The sequence below is a fragment of the Dendrobates tinctorius genome, unplaced genomic scaffold (assembly GCF_039654945.1).
Source record: "Dendrobates tinctorius isolate UK_male_01 unplaced genomic scaffold, ASM3965494v1 ptg000296l, whole genome shotgun sequence".
NCBI classification, from domain to species: Eukaryota; Metazoa; Chordata; class Amphibia; order Anura; family Dendrobatidae; genus Dendrobates; species Dendrobates tinctorius.
This window is the reverse complement of record NW_027361963.1, coordinates 663,738-689,262: the sequence shown is the minus strand read 5'-3', so window position 1 is coordinate 689,262 and position 25,525 is coordinate 663,738. Positions and strand designations below refer to the sequence as shown.

The following is a 25,525-nucleotide window of genomic DNA, read 5'->3' as shown; positions in this document are numbered from 1 at the left end:
AAATACATCAGGAGTAGGAATCTTTGGTTCAGCAGCATGTGAATGAGCAAGATAGGCGGAAATTCCCCGCACTTCAGCAGCGAGCTGCTCCACACGATCAGACAATTGCTTCAGCTCCATTGAGAGAAAAATCCCCCCTACGGCCTCAGAGATATAGAGGAAAAAATATGCACACAAAAAAAAAAAAAAAAAAAATTCTGACACTTATTTATTTATTTTTTTTTACAATTCTCTCCTGCTATTGAGTACCCTAGGATCTGCGGTGGGGCTGGTGATTCTGTTATGATGAGTCACCGAAGGAGGAAAAAACAAAATACCAGCTAAGTCCAGAAAAACCAGAGAGGTTGGCAGCTATCGGATTGCAGACCCCTGAACCTATCCACAACAACTAGCAGTAGCCGTGGGGGGTTCCTACGGTGCCCTAGACCCCTCGATCACAGCCGGAGAACTATATAGCCTAAAGACAGAAAGGGGAAAAACTAAACTGCCCAAGAGCAGACCCCAAAGCAATAGGCAGCCCCCAACATATAATGACGGTGAAGCAAGATGAAAACACTATCACAAATAGAAAGATAGGTTGAGCAAATGATGGGGCCCAAGCTAACTACATAGGACAGGATAGGAAAGCTGCTGTCTGCCATCCGCAAAAACCCTATCAAAATGAGCCAACCGACTGATAGGAAAAACAGGCCCTGAAGTCGCTAGGCTTCAAAAGACTATATCAGCACTCAGGTATATTCTGAAGACAGAGCAAAATATCAACAGATCAGAGACAAAAATGGAATCCAGCTCACCCCCGGCCGGGGATGGCAGAACTCCCAAAAAACAAGGCAAAACAAAAACAAAACTGAAGAGTACAAAGCAGAGCAGAAAAACTTAGTGTCATGGTCACGTGTGTCAGGACGCAGATGATACCGCAAGGCGGACCCATAACACACGTGACCCTGGATACAGCGCCTCCAGTGGGGCGAATTTAAATAATAAAACGTGCAGATGGATACACCGCCTCCACCTAGCGAATTTAGGAATTACGCGTTATACATACATTCTGGAAACCACGCCTCCAGTAAGGCCAATTTAAATAATATGGGGGACCTGGGAAATATAAATAGTGGTGGGCCCTGCGATAGGGAAAAGGGAATTGGAGACCTCCTGAGCTCCCCTGAGCCAGTGTCCCTGCACTCCTAACGTTCCCTATGCCGGTTCCGCACCGGGCGCAGCACGCGTACCTCAACGCCCTAGATCGCCCTGACCCTAAATCCTCACTAGGGAATTGGACGGTGTGGAAACTAATTCCACCACTGCACTAACAACACACATGAGGGAAAGAGACAATACAGGGGGACACCACTTAGCTTTATGCTCTGTGCTTATGCTCCTGCAACAGAGCCCTCCACCTGCGTGCGTCTTCTCCTCCACCCGGATCCATCACCATAACAGGATCCAGCACCATAGTGCTGCCTAGGAGCAGAGTCCACCACCAGTTGTTGCTGCTTAGTAACAGAGTCCCAAGGATGAGTTCAGCTTCTGCCACGAAGTCAAGCATGCTTGAGTCCAGCTCAGCAGCTAAGTCCCACATGGTGAGTGCCACTCTCCATAGTCGCCACTCCACCAGTCCATGCAGACACTTCCCGCCGACACCATCACTGCGACCCCACCACGCCATGCCAGCCCTTCGTCCAGACACCATAGCTGACAAACGTCCCCCCTGGCTAAGCTGCGCAGGACTCCTCCTCAGCTCCATCCTTCCACCAGGCTCTCACCAACTCAAAAGCAATGAATGAATGAATATCACCCGCAGTGATTGCACACCCTGAGACTCCTTTATAGAGCCCCACACCTGATTCCTAATTACGTGCACATTAAACTGAAACCTAAGGTGCGATACCACTAACCACCACCGGGGACAGTCAAGTCACCTTGGCAACTTGCCAAAAGGAAAAAGTTCACACAGTGCTTTTAAAACTGTCAGATCACTTCAGATCATGACAGTACCCCCTCCTTAATGAGGGGCCTCTGGACCCTCAAGACCACCCCTCATTAGGGAAATACCTACAGTGGGGACGCCCAGATCCTGAGTTCACTCCACCACTACCTGACACTTCAGGTTTATGACAACACACCACTGGTATTGGCAACAAAGTTCATTTTGGAGGCACCACTCATCTCCACAGCGCCGACCTGGGGAACGAGTTTATGTATATGTATGCTTGTTTGTTCTGAGCTGATCAGGCTCCACAACACACTTCCACAAGATGTTTTTTGGTGGCACACATACACGCTCGTTCACACACAGGTCCGGACCTGAACGTTTATTGCACACATTAGTTTGTCATATTTTGGTGAACTCATACTGGACTCGACAACAGAGGCGTCCCTCCGCTGTCACCACACTCACAGCCCCGCTATTCACCAAGGGACACCACCCTCCAACCCTTTCACCATGAGGTCTGCGCCTACCAGGGTTGGTTAATGGCGAGGGGTGAGAATTGTCCCTACTCCCCCGCAGCACACCTGCTGCTCACACCTGGGGGTGAAGGGACCGGGATATGGAGGGAATATACACTCGATGGTCGCCTCCACACGACCAGGAGGGGCGGCTTCTTCGGTGGTATTTGAAGATTTGGCGTAAGCCCCGCGGACTATCACACCAGTCTGCTCACTACAGGGACGTACCCCTTCACCTCGGGGAACCCCAGACAGCACCATGGGGACACCAATTCCACCCACCTGTCTGGTTACGTCCGCCTGTATGAACCAGTCCCGCTCCCCAGCAGCGACTCTAGGGGGCACTTTGCCAGAGCCGCAGGAATATGGAGGAAAAATACACTCGCTGGTCGCCTCCACACGACCAGGAGGGGGCAGCTTCTTCAATGGTATGGAAGATTTGGCATAAACCCCGCGGACTATCACACCAGTCTGCTCACCACAGGGATGTACCCTTTCACCTCGGGGAATACCAGGCAGCTCCGTGGGGCACCATTCCTCCCACCTGCCTGGGTACCTCCCCGTGCATGAGCAAGTCCCGCTCCCCAGCAGCGACTCTAGGGGGCTTTTTGCCAAACGCCGCCATTTTGATTTCCTGGTTGTCTGAGCAGAGGCCCCAGACCCTGATAACTGCTGCTGCAGCGGCTCTAACACACCATGCCGCTCCTCACTCACCTCAGTGAGGCCCGGCAGCAATTACTCACAGGTCTCCACATGGCCAAAAGCTCACCAGAAAAAAGGTAAGGCGGGTGATAATGTCATGGTCACGTGTGTCAGGACGCAGATGATACCGCAAGGCGGACCCATAACACACGTGACCCTGGATACAGCGCCTCCAGTGGGGCGAATTTAAATAATAAAACGTGCAGATGGATACACCGCCTCCACCTGGCGAATTTAGGAATTACACGTTATACATACATTCTGGAAACCCCGCCTCCAGTAAGGCGAATTTAAATAATAAGGGGGACCTGGGAAACATAAACAGTGGTGGGCCCTGCGATAGGGAAAAGGGAATTGGAGACCTCCTGAGCTCCCCTGAGCCAGTGTCCCTGCACTCCTAACGTTCCCTATGCCGGTTCCACACCGGGCGCCGCATGCGTACCTCAACGCCCTAGCTCGCCCTGACCCTAAACCCTCACTAGGGAATTGGTCGGTGCGGAAACTAATCCCACCACTGCACTAACAACACACATGAGGGAAAGAGACAATACAGGGGGACACCACTTAGCTTTATGCCCTGTGCTTATGCTCCTGCAACAGAGCCCTCCACCTGCGTGCGTCTTCTCCTCCACCCGGATCCATCACCATAACAGGATCCAGCACCATAGTGCTGCCTAGGAGCAGAGTCCACCACCAGTTGCTGCTGCTTAGTAACAGAGTCCCAAGGATAAGTTCAGCTTCTGCCACGAAGTCAAGCATGCTTGAGTCCAGCTCAGCAGCCAAGTCCCACATGGTGAGTGCCACTCTCCATAGTCGCCACTCCACCAGTCCATGCAGACACTTCCCGCCGACACCATCACTGCGACCCCACCACGCCATGCCAGCCCTTCGTCCAGACACCATAGCTGACAAACGTCCCCCCTGGCTAAGCTGCGCAGGACTCCTCCTCAGCTCCATCCTTCCACCAGGCTCTCACCAACTCAAAAGCAATGAATGAATGAGTATCACCCACAGTGATTGCACACCCTGGGTGTGTCTAAAAACGCCATAGTAAATTATGTGTATGAATGGTTGAAGGACCTGTGATGAGGTTATAGCTATGTGATGTGCTGGGCGTGGCTACGCGCCATATAAGGTGACCAGGGTAGGTCACATGAGTGAATGGCTGGACCCGGTTGGTCCATATAGAAGGTCTCGTCTGGCTGACATGCTGAGAGCACGTGGGACGCTGAGAGTAATGGCAGACCTGTGTCTGACAGTTACCTGGAGGGAACGGATGTCTGCAGTATGGTGAAGCAGCTAAGATGTAACCCGGACAAGGGAGTGTAACTAAGAGACTGTATAGCATGTACGCTGGATGAAGCACAGCCTGTCTGACCAGAGGGCTAAGGGGGAGCAGAGCTCCACTGTGAAGATACTCTGCTGTCTGCTTTAAGACTGTTGCATACTGCTTTGGTTTATGATGTTGAATAAACTGAATGGACTATGTTGATGCTTTTATGAAAACCTGTTCCGGACCTGGTTATTTGGCTGCTAAGAGAGTGTCCCCAACCTGAGAAGCAAGCGCTACCTTACAATGGTCACTCTTCTGATGGACACAGACAAAGAACCTGAAGGTCGGAGTACTATGGTCCACTTACCCTTATGTAGTGGTCACCATGGACGCCAGCATGTGGGAAAGGGGAACCCATCTACAGGGGAGAATCCTTCAGGGCAGGTGGCCGGAAGACATCAGGGGCAGATCCTCCAACTTCAGGGAGTTTGGGAGGCCTTAAGCCGGCACCGGTCCACGCTCTCAAATCGACACGTCAGGATATTATCCGACAATGTGACAATGGTCTTGTTCCTGAAACATCAAGGAGGTCCAAGACATCGACCACTTCAGGACCTGGCATTGAGAATATTTTCCTGGGCCGAAGGTACAGTCCTCTCCATAACGGCCATACACCTGGAAAGGTCCCAGAATGTGGTAGATTACTTGAGCAGACAGCAGGTCTGCCCAACTTAGTGGGAGCTGAACCAGGATATCTTCCAGGAACTATGCCGGTGCTGGGGAACCCCCAAGATAGACCTATTGGCAAACAGAAAAAACTCGAAGGTCTCAAAATTCTACTCTCTGAACCCCTCGGACGTTCCGGATGGGATAGATGCCCTGAGTCAGAAGTGGGTAGAACCCCTCTCATACGCTTTTCCACCCCTGGCGCTCATCCCAGCCGTCCTAAGAAGGATCCAGTAGGATTGTACAAGAGTCATCATGGTCGTCCCGTACTGGCCGAGGAGGAGCTGGTTCTCTCTGCTGGGAGCCTTGGCGATCGAGAACCCAATCGAGCTCCCACCAAAGGGAGGTTGTCATCCACCAGGGCCCGATTCACCACCTGAACCCAGAGAGACTCCACCTCTCAGCCTGGATCCTAAAAGGGACATCCTGAAGGCTAAAGGCTTATCAGACCAGGTCATAGCCACTATCCAAGCCAGCAGAAAACCGGTCACATCAGCAATTTACCTTATAATTTGGAAGCGGTTCTGTCTGGTAGGTGGCAGGTCCGACTTTGTGGCAGGTACCCCAGACATATCTAGAGTCCTAGATTTCCTTCAAGCAGGGTTCAACAAGGGGCTTAGGCCCAGCACCTTGAAGGTCCAGATTTCAGCACTAAGCTCTTTCTTCGACTATCCTCTGGCATCTCACCCATGGATAGTAAGATTCATTCAAGCGACACAGAGGCTGCACCCCACTATTAGGCAGTTTACTCCGCCTTGGGACCTTAATCTGGTCCTCAGGTTTCTGTGTAGGGATCCATATGTCCCCAGCAAAGATATACCTATCTCAATTCGCACCTGGAAAACTGCATTTCTAGTGGCGAACACCATGGCCAAGAGGGTAGGGGAGATCCAGGCCCTATCCACCAGAAACCCATATCTCCAGATCAGGGATGATAGTATAATCTTAAGATTAGACCCTGCTTTCATACCAAAGGTAGCCTCTAGTCGGAATCGAAATCAGGAGATTGTGTTACCCTTCTTTTGTAACAATCCTTCCAACGCGAAAGAGCAGAGCCTCCAGTCTCTGGATTTCAGACAGGCGGTTATAGACCATCCAGAAGCCACAAGTAGCTGGCGCGTAGACCCAAACCTGTTTATTCTTTTCGGGGGAAAGAACAGGGGGAAGAAGGCCAGTAAGGTTTCCATCGCAAGATGGATTACAACTGTAATCTCAAACGCTAACCAGGCCGAGGAGGTTAGACCTTGTCATGGTTTGCTCAGCTTGTGGGATTAGGTAGTTCAGAGGTTAACGTGGACGGCCTCACTCTGAGATTCTGGGAGGCTTTTTATAGCCTCATTGTGGGCTCATTCCTCGTCGCTTATACTCAGACTCTTGGCCGAGTGTTTGTGACCCTGGTGTGCTTTGTGACTGTGATACTTTATGATCACTCTGTCAAAACTTTTTGACAGTTAGAGTGATCAATGAGTGGAACAGGCTGCCACAAGAAGTGGTGAGTTCTCCTTCAATGGAAGTCTTCAAACAGAGGCTGGACAGACATCTGACTGGGATGATTTAGCGAATCCTGCTTTGAGCAGGGGGTTGGACCAGATGGCCCAGGAGGTCCCTTCCAACTCTACGATTCTATGATTCTATGCTTGTTTGGTTCTGATCCGGTTTTGTCCCTGTTACGAGTTTTGCCTGTCCCTCTTGTACTACGTTGCTATCTCTGTGTATGACTCTTGGCTTACGTTCTGACTACTCTCTGCTTGACCCTCTGGTACCGCGCCGCCCTCTCCGTGTATGACCCCCTCGTTTGTCTGACCTGCGTTTCCCTCGCCACTACTACAGAATCCCTGTAGTAGAATCCTAGAGTCATCTCCAGCAGTGGGATGCCAAGACCCGCCCACTGTGGTCACATGATCGTAGGTCCTTGTACACCTTTCTACCTTTAGCATCGCAGGTCCTGTTCTCGGAACTTTCCCTGTAGTTTCGGACCCCGCGCCCTCCCATAGTCTGGGTGAGTTACCCTGCTCAGCCGAGGCAATCTGCAGGCGCTGACAGGATCCTGATATTATAAATGACCGCACATTTTTTTTTTTAGAGTTGGGGAAGTTGTGTATATTTTCTGAGCAAATTAGCACTATGAATCCCCTGCAGGCTTTGGCCGATCATGTCAAACATCTAACCCAAATGTTCCAAAATCTCAATGTGGAACAGCGCACGCTGGCCCATACACAACAGCAGTTGGTAGACACCGTGCAGGGGGCCATGGCGGCAGGGTCTCCTGGTCCCGGCAATAGGGACGTATCTGTGGGATGCCCTGAGTCTCCGGTGAAATTGCCCGACCACTTTTCAGGGGATAAAAAGGAATTTAGGTCCTTCAGAGAGGGATGTAAGCTTTTTTTTCTTTGAGGCCCCGTTCCTCTGGGGACGAGTTCCAGAGGGTGGGGGTTATTATTTCTCTGCTGCGGGGTGTCCCCCAAGCTTGGGCTTTCTCTCTGTCTCCCGTCGCCCCCGAAAGAATGACAGTGGATGCCTTCTTTGATGCCCTGGGCCGCATATATGATGAGCCTGACAGAGTACGTGTGGCTGAAGATATGGTCATGAGTGTGCATCAGGGTAAATACTCGGCTGAGTGGTTTTGTGCGGAGTTCCAATGCTGGGCTGCGGAGGTCTCATGGAATGATGCTACCCTTCAGGGCTTATTCCGCAGAGGCCTGTCTGAACGCCTCCAAGATGCTCTGGCCCTCCATTCCCCACCTGACAACTTGGAGGATGCCATTACTCAGGCCGTGCATATGGACCGCAGGGACTTCGGGCTAGGGGTGTCATGCATTCCGAGACATCCCTATTCTCCGGCAGCAAAGAGACCAGTGCTGCTCATGAACCCATGGAGATCGGCGCCACTTTGGTCAAAGAAAAGGAGAGGAAACGCCGCCGTGAGAAGCAGCTCTGTTTTTATTGCGGGGAGTCTGGTCATTGGAAACAGGATTGTCCCTCATGCCCATCGTCCTCCAAGGCGACGGGAAACGACTAGGTCTGGGTAGTGATCGAGGAGGCTGCCCAGACCTTCAGGTACTTTCTTCCTCATGTTCTAAAGTTTTGCTAAGGGTTGAACTGTTGATAGACAATGTCCGTTTTTGTTTTACAGCACTGGTGGACAGTGGTTCATCACTCAACCTGGTCAACTCTGAGGTTGTTTGCCAATACCAAATAGGGACAGTCAGGCTTTCCACACCACTTAAAGTCATGGCTATCGACTCATCTCCTCTTACCCGAACTGGGATAATTTCGGTTTCTGAAAAATTTACTTTGCAAATCGGTTCTTCCCATGTGGAAGAAATTGAATGTTTTGTCATGGACAAATTGCCAGCAGGACTGGTGCTGGGCATGCCATGGCTTCGGTGCCATAACCCAGCGATTGACTGGGAATCTGGGGAGATTGTTAAGTGGGGGTCCAAGTGTGCTGATTGTTACCATAAATCAATTTGTTGTATGAAAATAGCAAAACCTGTCTCTGTGTCCTCTACTAGTCTGGAGGGTATTCCGGAGTGCCTGAAAGACTTTGAGGATGTGTTTTCTGAGAGCGAGGCCGAGGCGTTACCCCCTCATAGGCCATTTGATTGTGCCATTGATCTGATTCCTGGAGCCAAATTGCCCAAATCTCGCCTGTTCAATCTGTCAGGCCCCGAGCGCCTAGCTATGAAACAGTACATTTCTGAAAGTCTCCGTAAGGGGCACATAAGACCCTCAGTTTCCCCGGTTGCAGCGGGATTTTTCTTTAAGAAAAAAGATGGCGGTCTACGTCCCTGCCTCGACTTTCGTGAACTTAATAAAATTACTGTCAGGAACACATATCTCCTACCGTTGATTCCTGATCTCTGTAACCAGCTCTCCGGTTCCAAATGGTTTTCTAAACTGGATCTGAGAGGGGCTTACAACTTAATAAGAATACGAGAAGGGGACGAATGGAAAACTGCTTTCCTTACATCTGAGAGTTTGTTTGAAAATCTAGTAATGCCTTTTGGTCTCACCCGCAGTGTTTCAGAATTTTATCAATGTGGTATTTTCGGATCTTATCGGCCGTTTTGTAGTGGTATACCTAGATGATATCCTGATATATTCTGTTGACGAAGTTTCCCATTTGTTGCATGTTAAAACAGTGCTTCAGAAGCTCAGAGAAAGTCAATTGTTCGTCAAACTCGAGAAATGTTCATTTTCTGTTCAGGAATTGTCATTTCTAGGTCTGATAATTTCACCTCAGGGGTTTCGTATGGATCCCAAGAAGGCGCAAGCTACTGTGGAGTGGGTCCAGCCCTGGGACCTTAGGGGACTCCAGCACTTTTTGGGATTTGCGAATTATTATCGCAAGTTTATTAAAGGGTTTTCTCAGGTAACTAAGCCTCTCACGGACCTCACTTGTAAGGGGGCAGATGTCAGAAACTGGTCCTCATCAGCTAAACAGTCCTTTCTGACGCTAAAAAACTGTTTCTCATCTGCTCCTATCCTGGTCCAACCGGATCCTTCCAAAACATTCGTGGTCGAGGTGGATGCTTCAGAGGTGGGGGTGGGGGCAGTTTTGTCACAAGGACCAGCTTCTCTGACGAATCTCAGGCCCTGTGCCTATTTTTCTAAGAAATTTTCTCCAGCGGAGAAAAATTATGACGTAGGCAACAGAGAGCTTCTGGCTATTAAATTGGCGTTCGAGGAATGGAGGCACTTTTTGGATGGGGCGGCTCACCCTATTACAGTTATCACTGACCATAAAAATTTAGAGTACATTAAATCGGCTAAAAGACTGACTCCCAGGCAAGCCCACTGGTCACTTTTTTTTTTTTCCAGATTTCAGTTTTCAATTACTTTTCGGCCAGGGTCTAAGAACGTAAAGGCTGATGCCTTATCACATAGTTTTGAGCCGCTATCCGCCCCCGATCCGCCGTCCCCCATTCTTCAACCCAGTCTCGTGGTTGCCGAGGTGTCGTCGGAATTGGAGCGATAGAATGTGGGGGCTCAATCTTTGGCTCCAAGCTCCAAACCTGTAGACAAATTGTTTGTCTCGCAGCATTTGCGCAACAAACTCCTGTGGGAGTTCCATGATTCAAAGTTGAGTGCACACCCTGGTATAGCCGCCACACGGGAAGCAGTGGCAAGGGTCTTTTGGTGGCCTTTAATGGCCTCAGATGTCAAGAAACATGTTGCATCATGTGGGATATGTGCCCATTCTAAGAGCTTGAGTTGCCAGCCGGTCGGGGAATTGGTGCCTTTGCCAGTCCCAGGAAGGCCATGGACTCACTTGTCCATGGACTTCATCACCAACCTTCCATCATCCTGTGGGTATACTGTTATTTGGGTTGTGGTGGACAGGTTTTCTAAATTGGCACATTTTGTACCCATGACAAGTTTACCGTCAGCAGAAACGCTCTCTAGACATTTCCTGTCCCAGGTGGTACGCTTGCACGGGGTTCCCACTAATATTGTGTCAGACAGGGGGACTCAGTTTGTGTCTAAGTTCTGGTGGGCCTTCTGCAAAAAATTGGGGATATCTCTGTCTTTTTCCTCAGCGTATCACCCTGAAACCAACGGACAAACTGAATGCACCAACCAGTCGCTTGAACAAATTCTTCGGTGCCTGACTTCTACCCTGCAGAGTGACTGGTCTGATGCCTTATCATTAGCTGAATTCGCCTTCAACAACCGGGTAAACCAATCTACAGTCATGGCCAGAAGTTGTGAGATTGACACAAATATTATATTTTCACATGATCTGCTGCCCTCTGGTTTTTATATGTGTTTGTCAGATGTTTTTATCACATACAGAAATATAATTGCAATCATATTATGAGTAACAAAAGGTTATATTGACAGTTAGAATGAGTTAATGCAGCAAGTCAATATTTGCAGTGTTGACCTTTCTTCTTCAGGACCTCAGCAATTCTCCCTGGCATGTTCTCAATCAACTTCTGGATCAAATCCTGACTGAGAGCAGTCCATTCTTGCAAAATCAATGCTTTTATTTTGTCTGAATTTGAAGGTTTTTGTTTGTCCACCCGTCTCTTGATGATTGACCACAAGTTCTCAATGGGATTAAGATCTGGGGAGTTTCCAGGCCATGGTCCCAAAATCTCTATGTTTTGTTCCCTGAGCCATTTAGTTATCACCTTTGCTTTATGGCAAGGTGCTCCATCATGTTGAAAAAGGCAATGTTGATCGCCAAACTGCTCTTGGACGATTGGGAGAAGTTGCTCTGGGAGGACATTCTGGTACCATTCTTTATTCATGGCTGTGGTTTTAGGCAAGACTGAGAGAGCCCATTCCCTTGGCTGAGAAGCAACCCCACACATGAATGGTTTCAGGATGCTTGACAGTTGGCATGAGACAAGACTGGTGGTAGCGCTCACCTGGTCTCCGAATAAGCCGTTTTCCAGATGTCCCAAACAATCGAAAAGAGAAAATGACTTTACCCTAGTCCTCAGCAGTCCACTCCCTGTACCTCTTGCAGAATATCAGTCTGTCCATGATGTTTTTTCTGGAGAGAAGTGGCTTCTTTGCTGCCCTCCTTGAGACCAGGCCTTGCTCCAAGAGTCTCCGCCTCACAGTGCGTGCAGATGCACTCACACCTGCCTGCTGCCATTCCTGAGCAAGCTCTGCACTGCTGGTAGCCCGATCCCGCAGCTGAAACAAGTTTAAGAGACGGTCCTGGCGCTTGCTGGTCTTTCTTGGGCGCCCTGGAGCCTTTTTGGCAACAAGGGACCCTCTCTCCTTGAAGTTCTTGATGATGCGATAGATTGTTGACTGAGGTGCAATCTTTCTAGCTGCGATACTCTTCCCTGTTAGGCCATTTTTGTGCAGTGCAATGATGACTGCACATGTTTCTTTAGAGATAACCATGGTTAACAGAAGAGAAACAATGATGCCAAGCACCAGCCTCCTTTTAAAGTGTGCAGTGGTGTCATTCTTACTTAATCATGACAGATTGATCTCCAGCCCTGTCCTCATCAACACCCACACCTGTGTTAATGGAGCAATCACTGAAACGATGTTAGCTGGTCCTTTTAAAGCAGGGCTGCAATGATGTTGAAATGTGTTTTGGGGGATAAAGTTCATTTTCTAGGCAAATATTGACTTTGCAAGTAATTGCTGTTAAGCTGATCACTCTTTATAACATTCTGGAGTATATGCAAATTGCCATTAGAAAAAATGAAGCAGTAGACTTTGTAAAAATTAATATTTGTGTCATTCTCAAAGCTTTTGGCCATGACTGTACTGGTAGGTCACCATTCTTTACTAATTATGGGATCAACCCTCATTTTGGCGAACTTTCTCAGATAGATTCTGGTTGTCTGGGGGCAGAGGACGGGGTTAATCGTCTCAAGGACCTTTGGACAAAGGTTCGTATAAATATTTCTAAGGCTCAGGAGAAATATAAACGTTTTGCAGATAGGAAAAGGGACACTGCTCAGACACTGTCTTGTGGGTATAAGGTGTGGCTGTCCACACGAAATATAAATCTTCGATTGCCCTCCGCCAAACTGGGGCCTAAATTTATTGGCCCCTATGAGGTCATCGAAGTGGTGAACCTGGTAACCTACCGCCTCCGTCTTCCTCCCTCCTTAAAACTCCATAAAACCCTTGGGGTCGGTGAGGGAAGGTACTGACACTGTTCCTTCTCCAGTTTTGGTTGAGGGACATATGGAGTTCGAGGTACAACACATTGTGGACTCCAGGCGGGTTCGGGGCTCTTTGCAGTATTTGGTACACTGGAAGGGGTACGGTCCGGAGGAGCGGTCATGGGTACCAGCCAGGTCAGTACACACTGACCGTCTGGTTCGTGCGTTTCATGCCTGGCATCCTGGGAAACCTAGGCGTCCGGAGGCCCCCCGTTGAGAGGGTACTGTCATGGTTTGCTCAGCTTGTGGGATTAGGTAGTTCAGAGGTTAATGTGGACGGTCTCACTCTGAGATTCTGGGAGGCTTTTTATAGCCTCATTGTGGGCTCATTCCTCGTCGCTTATACTCAGACCCTTGGCCGAGTGTTTGTGACCCTGGTGTGCTTTGTGACTGTGATACTTTATGCTTTTTTGGTTCTGATCCAGTTTTGTCCCTCTTACGAGTTTTGCCTGTCCCTCTTGTACTACGTTGCTATCTCTGTGTATGACTCTTGGCTTACGTTCTGACTACTCTCTGCTTGACCCTCTGGTACCGCGACGCCCTCTCCGTGTATGACCCCCTCGTTTGTCTGACCTGCGCTTCCCTCTCCACTAATACAGAATCCCTGTAGTAGAATCCTACAGGCATCTCCAGCAGTGGGACGCTAAGCCCCGCTCACTGTGGTCACATGATCGTAGGTCCTTGTACTTCTTTCTACCTTTAGTGTCGCAGGTCCTGTTCTCGGAACTTTCCCTGCAGTTTCGGACCCCAGGCCCTCCCGTAGTCTGGGTGAGTTACCCTGCTCAGCTGAGGCAGTCTGCCGGCGCTGACAGGATCCTGATAGACCTCCAGTAGGTCTAAGTGCCCACTCTACCCGAGGGGTATCTGCTTCCTGGGCTGAGAGAGCAGGCACCTCATTAGAGCAGATCTGTAGGGCAGCAATATGGGCCAGAGTTGACACATTCTGTAAGCACTATAAACTTGATGTACTATCTGGCCAGCAGACCGCATTTGGTAGGAAAGTTCTTCAAGCAGTAATCCCACCCTAAGGAGGTGCTTTGGTACTCTCCATGGTGCTGTCAGGAGGAACGTCCTGGAAAATAGGTATTAGACCCAACAGTAATTATGTTTCCAGGAGTCCATCCTGACAGCACTGGTAGTTTCCTCCCTGTTCTTGATATGTCATATGCTGTAATATGATTCTGTTATTAGTGTTATTTGCATTATCCTTGTGGTGGTACTTGTTACAACACTGAGGCAATGGGGGTGGGACGGGACCTTTTAACCTCTCGTGTGCTTCCTGTCCCTGCAAGGAGGAGGAGGACGTCCTCCATGGTGCTGTCAGGATGGACTCCTGGAAACATAATTACCGGTAGGTCTAATACCTTTTTTTTGTAACATTGTACTTCATGTCAGTTGTAAATTTTGGTCATTTGCGTTTTTTTATGGAAATATCAAAGATTTGACCAAAAATGTGAGTATTTTGCAGTTTGCAAACTTTGAATTTCTATCTCTTTATACCAGATAGTTATTTCACCAAAAGTAATTAATAAATGACATTTACCACTGGTCTACTTTACATTAGCATCATTTTTAACTCCTTTCCGACATCGGGCATAATAGTACGCCAATGTCGGACACCCTCCCTTTGATGTGGGCTCTGGCGTTGAGCCCACATCTTTTCCGGCACATGTCAGCTGATTAAAAACATTAACTCGGCTCTCAAAAAATAAGCCCTCACCCAACCCGAGATCACGAAACATGGAGACGCTACAGGTATCGGAAAAGGCACAATTTTTTTATTTTGGATTTTTTTTTTACCACTTAAGATAAAAAAGAACCTGGACATGTTTGATGTCTATGAACTCGTAATGACCTGGAGAATCATAATCGCAGGTCAGTTTTAGTACTTAGTGAACATGGCAAAAAAGCAAAACAAAAAACTATTGTGGAATTGCACTTTTTTTTTGCAAATTCACCGCACTTGGTATTTATTTTTTTCCTGTTTTCCAGTACACAATATGGTAAAACCAATGATGCCAATCGCAACTACAACTTGTCCCGCCAAAAAAAGCCATCACATGGCCATTTTGACCAAAAAATAAAAAAAAGTTATGGCTCTGGGAAGAAGGGGAGCAAAATATGAAACTGCAAAACCAAAAATACCTCTGGTCGTTAAGGAGTTAAAGCATACATTTTTTTTGTGAGGTTACAAGGCGTAAAATTTTATCAGCAATTTCTCATTTTTACAATAAAATTTACAAAACCAAATTTTTTATAGGGACCACAGCACATTTGAAGTGACTGAGGGACCTATGCGACAGAAAATATCTAAGTGACTCAATTTTAAAAACTGCATCACTCAACGTGCTCACAACCACATTCAAGAAGTTTATTAACCCGTCACGTGCTTCACAGAAATTAAAGCAACGTGGAAGGAAAAAGTTAAATTTTACTTTTTCCTACAAAAATGTTGTTTAGCTCCAAATGTTGTATTTTTACAAGGATAACAGGAGAAATGGACCACAATTTATTGTGTACTGTCCCCTGAGTATGCCGATACTCCATATGTGGGGGAAAACTACTGTTTAGACGCATGGCAGGGCTCGGAAAGAAAGGAGCACAATTTGACTTTTGGAGAGCAAAATCGGCTAAAAAAGATAGCGGACAGCATGTTGTGTTGGAGAGCCCCTGATGTGCCTAACAGTGGAAACCCCCACAACTGACCCAATTCTGGAAACTACACCCATCAAGGAATTTATGTAAAGTTATGGTGAACATTCTGAAACCACAGGTGCTTCACAAAATTTTAAGACATTGGACTGTGAAAATGTATAATTTTCACAAAAAAATCATCCAGAGGTGCAGCGAGCAAATTGACTCCACATGTGTTTCACAAAATGTTATACCAATGAACGGTGAAGAAAAAAAATAACATTTTTAGCACTATAATGTTGTTTTAGCCCCAGATTTTACATTTTCACAAGAGGAAATGGGTAAAGATGACCACATAAATTATTACACAATTTCTGCTGAACGTGGCAATACCCCATATGTGTCTGTACAGTACTGCTTAGCCACATGGCGAGGCTCAGGAGGGAAGAAGCGCTATTTGACTTTTGGAGAACAAATTTTCAAAGAATAGTTTGCGAACTCCATATACAGAGCCCCTAAGTGGCAGAAGACCAGAATCCCCCCTCAAGTGATCACATTTTGGTAATTACACCACTCTGGGAATTTATCTACAGGTGTAGTGATGAATTTGACTTATGTGTGTTTTCCAGAAACGAGCAGCAATGGATGTTGCTAAGTAAGCATGCAAATATGCCATTATAGTTCCCGGATATATTGTAGAGCCTGGTATTTTGTAGTGCCTGTACACTGTAGCATCCAGTACATTGTAGTGCTCCGTACATTGTAGTGCCCCGGACAATATACTCAGCTCGTGCTTCTGGAAGACACTCACCCTGTAAATGAAGTGGGGATCCTCAATACATTAATGTTAAATGTATGGACCCCAACTGCGGTTTAGCAACACTGTGGGGCTCAGGAGCAGGGTGTGTTTGGAATTAGAAGCTCATATTTTGGTGGATTTCTTTTGTTGTTAGCCACATCACTGTTCCAAAGCCTTTGTCCTATCAGTAATGTGGACACCTCCTACATTTCTGTTAACAAATGAGGAATCTTAGTGGGGACTTTTTTTTTCTGGGTTGACTAGAAGCTTTTATCCGAGGCATTTTGGGGTAAACAACATTTTGGATCACATTTATCCTGTGCTCCACGCTGAGCACTTACATCAGGGTTTCCATCTAAATCTACAAAATACATTATTCAGATGACCCTTACGAGGGATCCATTCCCTATAATGAGGCAGCAGTTACTCTGGACTCTGTCTGGCCTCTGTTCAGTGGTGTCCTTCTTTTCGGTGATGCACAAAACTGTGGTTGATCGTCCTTTTATGCGCGCTTAAAAAGACAGTCACTGCCGAACCATAGGACAGAGTGCGTCCACAGTGCCTCCATCTTTCTTTTTATAGGGAATCTTCCGCCAGTGGTTCTGTCTGAATCACAAGCTCAGACATTTATATGGCAGCACAGGACTTGTGTAAGAAAAATATTAAAGTAAAGGATGGAATATTAAAAAATGTATAATTAGAAAAATTAAATATGTGCTTCCCAAATAATTAGAAATTAGCTTGGAGAGTCTCCTTATGAACAATCTAGAATATAACCTTTATTAATTCATTATAAAAGTAATTCAACCTCGGACAAAAAACATGAAATACACATTTCACATAAATAAAGTGCTCGTGCTGAACCAGGGCTCATTAAAAAGATGGTTTGATCTCACCCATCCGTAGAGTTGTTAGCAGCCAGATCCCGTATGGCCGGAGCAGTAACATATATGTATAGAAGTGGGGGAATGGGGAAACTGTCACTCTCTGTCGTGCCCCTGCATAGCTCACGTCCTTACAAGGACAGTACCCGAATATTATCTGCTACTGATACCCCACTATATGTATATGAATAGATGTCTTCCCTACGCGTTTCTTCCCTGGTAGAAGGGATTCATCAGGGGAACAGAGATGAGAGAATAGTGGGTATTCACAAACCCTGCAGTGGCAGCAACAATAGTCCCATAAATGTAAGGTGATATGGAAACAAGGGACAACCCTGCTCCAACACCATATGCATAAGCTCAGAAACAAGTATAGATACCAGGAGAAGCAAAAGAGCACGCAGTCACTTTAATATAAAAAATATCAATAGTACAAAACAAATAACAAAGAAGTGCTCATGAATGAATGTGGGCAATAGATCCCATGGAGCATCCCCTCAACCTCCCCAAGATGGAAGACCCGGCAAGTAACACAATAGGGAATATAGCACATGTCCTATCTCATATCATAGTACCATGTCGGCGTCCAAAGGCTAAGTCTCTGCAAATCAATGGCCAGATAAGATACCAGTGCTGCCTGTAAGGCGACTTACCAGGGAGGGGATGGAGAGGAGAGCCCAGCAGTGGAGCCCCCGACCTGCGTTTCGCGACGTCCCCCGCCGCTTTATCAAGGAGGAGATAGCTGTAAGTGTCCCAGTAGGACCTTGATATAGCCCTTGAACCCGGTCATGCCAATTTGGTTAATTTTGTTATCAGAAGTGTTGGACATTATTTTGTAGGGTTTTGGGCAGATTGCAGACAGTGTCTTTCCTTTCCTCTCCTTTTTAGTTAGTTCGGGCCCCATCGTTTGCTCAGCCTATTTTCCTACCTGTGTTTGTGTTTTCATCTTGTCTCACCGTCAGTACATGTGAGGTGGGCTATCTATTCCTTTGGGGTCTGCTCTGGGGCAGTTAGTTTTCCCTTTTCTTGCTTTAGGCTTACTTAGTCCTCCGGCCGTGGCGAGGCGTCTAGGTTCATCGTAGGCATGCTCCACGGCTGCTGCTAGTTGTGTGGTAGGATCAGGGATCTGCAATCTGCATAGTTACCAACCTCTCTGGTTTTTCTGGGCTTAGCAAGTTTAGGTTTTTTCCTCCTCGGTGACCCATTCATAACACATAGGGTTATGTTCCCCTGATGAATCACTTCTACCAGGGAAGAAACGCGTATGGAAGAAAACTATTCATATACATATGGTGGGGTATCAGTAGCAGATCATATTCGGGTACTGTCCTTGTAAGGACGAGAGCTATGCAGGGGCATGACAGGGAGTGAGTTTCCCTGAGGGTATTAATAGTGTTACTGTAATTTAAACACTATAGCTGCATTTTGCTTCCTAAATCATTAATAAGAGGTGCGAAGGCGGCCCCGTTATTCATCGGTGCACCGCCAGACTCTGTACAGGAGCAGTCGCGCCATCACCGGACACTTCTGTAGTGAGCAGTGAATAAAGCTTCACTGCACTGGAGACTTCACACGATATCACACACCGGTCATCATCATCCGACACCAATCATTATTACAGACTAGACATTATGACATACCTGTGGAAACATCTACCAGAATCTCCTCCTTCCCGGCACTCACACACGGCTGATCCCCCCTCGTCATCGCTTCTTCTTCTGTCTCATCCTTCACGTTATTCTTAGTCGGATCTTCCTCCTGATATATCAGATGTGACAATCAGCACAATACAAGAAACTACCAAAATCTGTGACACCTATGACCTCGATCAGAAATGTCCCCCCCATATACAGATCCGGTACAGGGCTCAGCGCAGTCTACCTGATGATCCTCCGCGATGTTGTGATTCTCCTCTGGACAGTCCTGGGAATACAGAGGACGGGGACATCTCTCTGGTGGATTTCTTTCCACGAGTTCATCTGTAGGAAACACGCAGTGATGGAATACAGCGGCATGTTAACCCCTTCACCCCGAAGCCTGTTTTCACCTTCCTGACCAGGCCAATTTTTACAATTCTGACCACTGTCCCTTTATCAAATATAAAAACTTAAGGGATAAAGAGCAATAAGGGCTGAATAATAAATATGGTTGAAAATGATTAACCCCATAAAACCAATATCTAAATAAATAAGGTATAAAATACTCCCACTATTTGTGACCAGATATAAATATATACAGTGTCGGCCATACTCCTGCCGAGCACCCGGAACGCCACCGGCTGGGGCGTCTCTGGCTCTGCATGGCTCATTGCACACTCCTCCTGTATACCGGAGAGCTGGAACCTTCTTTCCTCCATGTTAACCATGGCGGTTTAACCCTTCACACAGACGCTAGCTGGGTAAGGAACTTCACACCTATCTTACTAGTAGTTTGTTTTGCCCTACATATCTTTGGTTTCTCTCAGCAGTACTGCCTTTCATGTGCACTGCATACTAATTCACACTTGGCTTCATAGGTCACTGCAGGTTGTGCCCTATTTTTTCCTTTTTCCTTAGCAGGAATTAGCCCTGATTAGCACAACATGCTATCTGGCATTGGTCCCTGGAATGAATCTTTATGTTTTGCAATTATTGATCAATTCCTGCACCAGAATCAAATAGCTGAATTTTATCAAACGTATCACTATCCGATTTATTTCCCTTTTAGCGCGGTACCGTCCTTTATTTATACAGTATAAAGTAAAATGCACAATTCATCCAGCAAAAGAAAACACAAGACCTCAAGTATCTGTGGGTGGAAAATAAAGATGTGATGGCTTATGGGAGAAGGGGGGCAAAATGCAAAAATTAAAATTAGCCCCATCAGGACGGGGTTGAAACGTTGATATTGACACCAAGGATTGCTGACTCCTATATGTGACACTATACCCTGTTCCCTGCATCTGGGAAGAGGAAATTGGCATATCTTATGTCCCATGGGGCATTGCATGGCCCATAACGCTCTGTACTCAGAATTGTCGCTCTCCTCAAGGGGCAACATTACCCCCTATAGAGAGCAGTGTGCGGTGATCCAGCCTCCTCCAGTACAGAAAGTTCTGTACTTCTACACCTGCAGAGCGAGTGGTGAATAGACGCAGGGCCGGAGAACTACGGGAAAGCCTCCATGTCAGACTGACGGGTGATCGGCTCCACCACGTTCCATCTTTATGTCAGGACGGCGACTCGTGTCCCGAGGTCTGAGGGACGGTCCGGTGCCGATATTTATCCAGGACTTTGTGCACAGAACAGAGAAAGTGATTTGTCACAAAGAAGAGAGAATGAAGGAGGAGTCCAAGGAAGGTGACACAAGTTTCAGCCAAGAGGGAGGAGCCGGACGCCGACCACGACTGAAGACGACATTGAGCCTGCACCGATTCTGAGGGACGGACGAGCGACAGCGGATTAGGGGGAAAATCATCAGTAAAGTAACCCCGACTCTGCTGAGTAATAATCCACAACAGACTTAGGGACCGAAAGAACTCACAGGAGAGAACGGACAGAAGGACGAGACATCTGCAGAGAAAATGTGGACCCATGGGGGGTGTGGCGATGCAGAGGAGCTGAGAGGACGTGCTTAGGCAGAGCTCCTACAATCCTGCCTCAAATCCTGCCTTTATATCACCTGAAAGACCCACCTTGATAATACTGTGGAACCCCTGGGCTCCGAGGAACCTCTGGCTTCCAAGGAGGTGCGGAGTGTGTCTCCGGTCAGAGCAGATCCCGGGAGACCCGGACGGAAAGTAGAGCCTGCAAGGAGGCGGCAGCCATTTTCTACTGTGTGCTCTGAAACTGAGACGCAGCCTGGAAGACTTCACCTCAGGTGCGGCAGGTTGGACGGAGTGCAAGACTCATAAAGGTACATAGGAGGGTGCGCATGGTGTGAGCTCTGAGAAAAGAGCCCCGTGCTCCCTCATTGAAGTTATACACTGCTCGCTGGCGCCCGCCATCTTGATTTCATTCACCACTCTCATCACCTCTCAGTTGCTTGGGACTGGAGCTGCGGTCTCCGCGGCAGTTTGCTGACAGCACACTTCATTGCATCGCACGCTGGAGTCTGTTGTAGGACCTTTATAATACGATCTCTGTTGTGAGTTCATTCTCTGGTTCACCAGTTGTGAGTTCTCCTTCCAGACTCCCTCTGGTGGTAATAGGAGGTAGTGAGGCTGATTTGATCGGTGGAGATCTGCCACCTGAGAATGAGGATGATGATTGGACCTCAGGAGTCTCAGATTGGATTTAAGACAGCCGACGCCCTATTTAGTTGCTGGTGATTCCTTCTGGCTTGTCAGCTCTTGGTTTTCAGCTCTGTTCCAGTCATCTAAAGCTATGTTTTTCTGCTAATGTTCACACTTGATTTTGTTGGTCTATTCAGTTTTTTGTGTGGTCAGCCAGCCCCGGCTGGGGGCTGTGCTGAATTTCCACTCTTATTTATCAGTATTTTGCCAATTTGCTTTTTGTCCCTTACTAGTTTGGACTCTTTTTACTCTGTCTCAGAATATTTCAGAGTGCTGATATAGTGAGAGAAGTCTAGTGACTTCAGGGTTAATTTTGCTATCAGAAGTGTTGGACATTATTTTTGTAGGGTTTTTTGCAGGTTGCAGACAGTGTCTTTCCTTTCCTTTCTAGTTAGTTTGGGCCCCATCGTTTGCTCAGCCTATTTTCCTGCGTGTTTGTGCCTTCATCTTGTTTCACCGTCAATACATGTGTGGGGGCTATCTATTCCTTTGGGGTCTGCTCTAGGGCAGTTAGTTTTCCCCTTTTCATGCTTCAGGCTTATTTAGTCCACCGGCTGTGATGAAGCGTCTAGGAACATCGTAGGTACGCTCCACGGCTGCTGCTAGTTGTGTGGTAGGATCAGGGATCTGCAATCTGCATAGTTACCAACCTCTCTGGTTTTCTGTGACTTAGCTTGTTTTGCTTTTTTCTCCTCGGTGACCCATACATAACAGATATTATACCCTGCTGATAAAACGACATTACAGACTGTGCTGGTATCTCTGTACTTTCACTTTCAGTTCCCCAATTCCCTGGGGCTGGAAGGGTGGATAACGCAGGGACTTGCTGACAGAGCAGCATATTATTATATTATAGCTGGAAAAGAGTTTCACAACTGACCATATACGTTTGGTTGTTCTGTCTCACAATAGTGAATTCAGGCATATTAAGCTCATGCACTACAAGAGCTGCTGTATATTAGGGGCAAAGGAAAGGAACAATTTACTTCACCAACTTGCTATACCACATAAATCTTAACCATGAGCCTGCCGAAGAGTTCAGGGGCGATTGAAACATTAAAAGAATTTGCAAGGCCCGACCACTCTGATAATTCCAGATCCCGCAGAAATACTCTGTGAGGAACGCAAGCAGGAGGCACGCCGTTGCCACCAAATTGTGACGAACGGCGCGGCCAGTGCCACCAAAACGTTACGATCCCACCACGGACACGGGTTTGTCAGCGGACGGAGGGACGTGACGCACTGCCGGCACACGGCTACCACAGGCACAGTGGGGGCTTATCTTAGTTATCCCACCACTGGCACCATGTGGCAAAAACACAGCAAGCTAATCTTACTCTAACAATTTATCGCAGGGGGGTATTTTGGTTGCCCCTCAACCGCTAACAACCTTCCAAGAACTGCGGGGATTTATGTATACCCCACTTTCTCAGTTCCACTTTGGAACTCGCTGCTCTCCGGCGCCCCCCTTACCCTCAGGTCAGTCAGGGAACTGCACCTAGGATAATTAGTCGCCGGACGGGCTGCTTGTTGTGCACGGGCAATTAGACTACTGCAGTAAGGGAATTATCAATGCTGTGGCCTCAACCACTCATTCAGCAATATAAGACCCTTCTGTACTGCCAGCTAGCCTCGCCAGCCACAAACACCACGCTGCCACCAGCCACGCTTTACTTAATCAAAGAGTTAATTAAGAGGGTCCGCGGCAAACCCCTGAAATTAGTAGCGATTATAAAAAAAAGGCGCATAGTTCGTTTCTTAGAGCATGGAGACAGAGCTAATAGATTTTATCATTTATTCCCAAAAGAATGCGGGCAGTGATTACATAGATAAAAGTTGCTATAAAGTTGAGACATTACATATGTACAAATATAAAACAAAGTGGACGAAAGAACAGAAAGTAACACTCACATGTGCGTAGCTGGTATTAGGCAGACCATGCGGCTCGGGGGATGGGCAGCAGCCAAACATCCCAAGACATGGGGTAGGTCTGCTCAGCATCAGAACTCCAGCTTAACTGACTGGGATATGGAAGAGAGTACCTTATAGCCTAGGGTCTGTGACCTCACGAAATGGGCGGTCTGGAGAGGTCCAACCTCCCTCTCTCCAAGTTATGATTTGGCTACAAAACTTAGAATAACTATATCTAAACAAGAAAGGCCCGTACGAACACACATAGGGCATCATTGTTTGTGATATACCGAATAGAATCCAAAAACACCAAGCATGCCATAATTAAGACCCTCCATTTGGGAGCAATCCATATCTCAGTTTATGGAGAGATTAGGATTTTGCAAGAGCCACTGTAGGGAAGCCGGGTCCGCGCAGATCACAGAAATGTTCGTTTCGTTTTTCTGTTGCGATCGATCAGAGCCCATGCTAGCCTATTTTAATATCTCTCACAGTTTTATTTCAGACACATGTCCCAGAGAACAAAGGACTTCCTATTGCTGTGCAGGGAGGGGGGAGGAGAAGAATTCTACACTGAGGCTTCAGGTTTCACAGAGCTGCACGCAGGAAGACGCTGTTGTGTGTGTTGTGGGGGAAGAGATGGGGGGGTTGCAGCTACATGACAGAGGGATTTTCTAGAATGTTCCAGAAACATATCTACAGTACATTACATACTCCATCAAATGTTAGCAAGCTGCGGACCAATGTAAAAATTGCAATTCTGACGGCGGAGAGGGAGGGGATCAAGAAGACTTGACTCTAAGGCAGGAGTCTGAACAATTAATGCAGGCCATATCTCTAATTAGAACATCCCTGACTGAGAAAATAGAGGAGGTACACTCGGAAGTGGGGCGTCTTCGGCAGGTTAGGCAAGACATGACAGGGCGAATTACGGAACTTGAAACGAGTCTCCAACCTGGAAGATACCCTAACACCCTTGGAAAGTAAACTGACAAAAGTAGCTGGCTCCATAATTGCCTGGAGGCAGAAGGTGGACGACCGGGAAAACAAGTCTCGCCGGAATAATATCCGAATCATTGGATTACCAGAACGCACTGAAAGTCAACGACCGGAGCAATTTTTGGAAAATTGGCTTAAAGACACTCTGGGAGATGAGTTCTCTTCAACCTTTTCTGTAGAAAGGATCCATAGGGTCCCAACAAAATCTCTCCCCCCAGGCAGTCCGCCACGTCCTTTTTTGGCAAGTCTCCTAAACTGCAGAGACAGAAACGCTCTCCGCATGACAAGGCAAAAAAGCCCCATTAAATTCAATAATGCCACAATATCAATCTTTCCAGATTTTTCTATGGAGCTACAGAAGCAGCGGGCTCAATTTATGGAGATCAAGAAGCAACTCAGAGAAAGAAACATCTTATACTCAATGATTTACCCAGCTCGACTCCGTATTGTTTACAAAAGATCTTCCATATTCTGCACAACCCTGGCGGAGGCCGTGGAATGGTTGCGGTCCCAAGCGTGAGCAACTGGAACGTCACCCTGATTTAACTGCTGCTGTCTCCTATATGGGTACATAGGGGGAAAAAGGGGCTCTTTCTGCCAACGTCCAATGCACCACCGATACCGGACAGTGTTCAGTGAGGGTACCCTCTTTTTTGGGAATATGACAGGAGCTTGGGACTGTGCTCTTCTTTGAACTTTATTTTGATTTTTCTTGTTTTAGTATTGCTAGTTGATGTTTATATAGATACTGCCGCTGTGATACTAATTTTGCTGCCTGTAAGGTTCAATCTGCGTGACACTGTATACCATATTAGGACAGGGGACCATGGGGTCTGAATTAATATGCATGAGTTGGAATGTGAGAGTTCTTGAGTCTCCCCAAAAGAGAATTAAGGTTTTTCCCCAGATTAAACGTCATCATCCTCACATTGTGGCCCTGGTTGAAACACACTTGACCAGAGATTCGGCTCGTTACGTGCAGAAACCATGGGTACAATGGTCCATACATGCATTCCACACCATTCCGCAGTTGGGCAAAGCATACTGTGCGTGCGCAAGCCAAGAATGCTTCGCGCACGCGCGAAAGATGGCGGACACCTACTCCTATTCATGAAAAAACTATGGACGGCGGCCAAGGATGGGGAGGCGGCAACGATCGGAAACACCGCCCATCGGACCGGACAGACCTCATTTAAATAGCCCGCCAAAAGTAGGTGACAGATTCCC

General features: G+C 47.4%; 1 protein-coding gene across 1 annotated transcript in view; it reads right to left on the bottom strand.

Annotated features, from left to right (window-relative positions):
* Positions 1-25,525, bottom strand: part of LOC141073075 (uncharacterized) — a 43,227-nt gene that overhangs the window by 6,753 nt on the left and 10,949 nt on the right. The window contains 2 exon segments of the mRNA XM_073560402.1: positions 18,756-18,873; positions 18,997-19,094. Of these exon segments, the coding sequence (XP_073416503.1) occupies positions 18,756-18,873; positions 18,997-19,094 (216 nt within the window).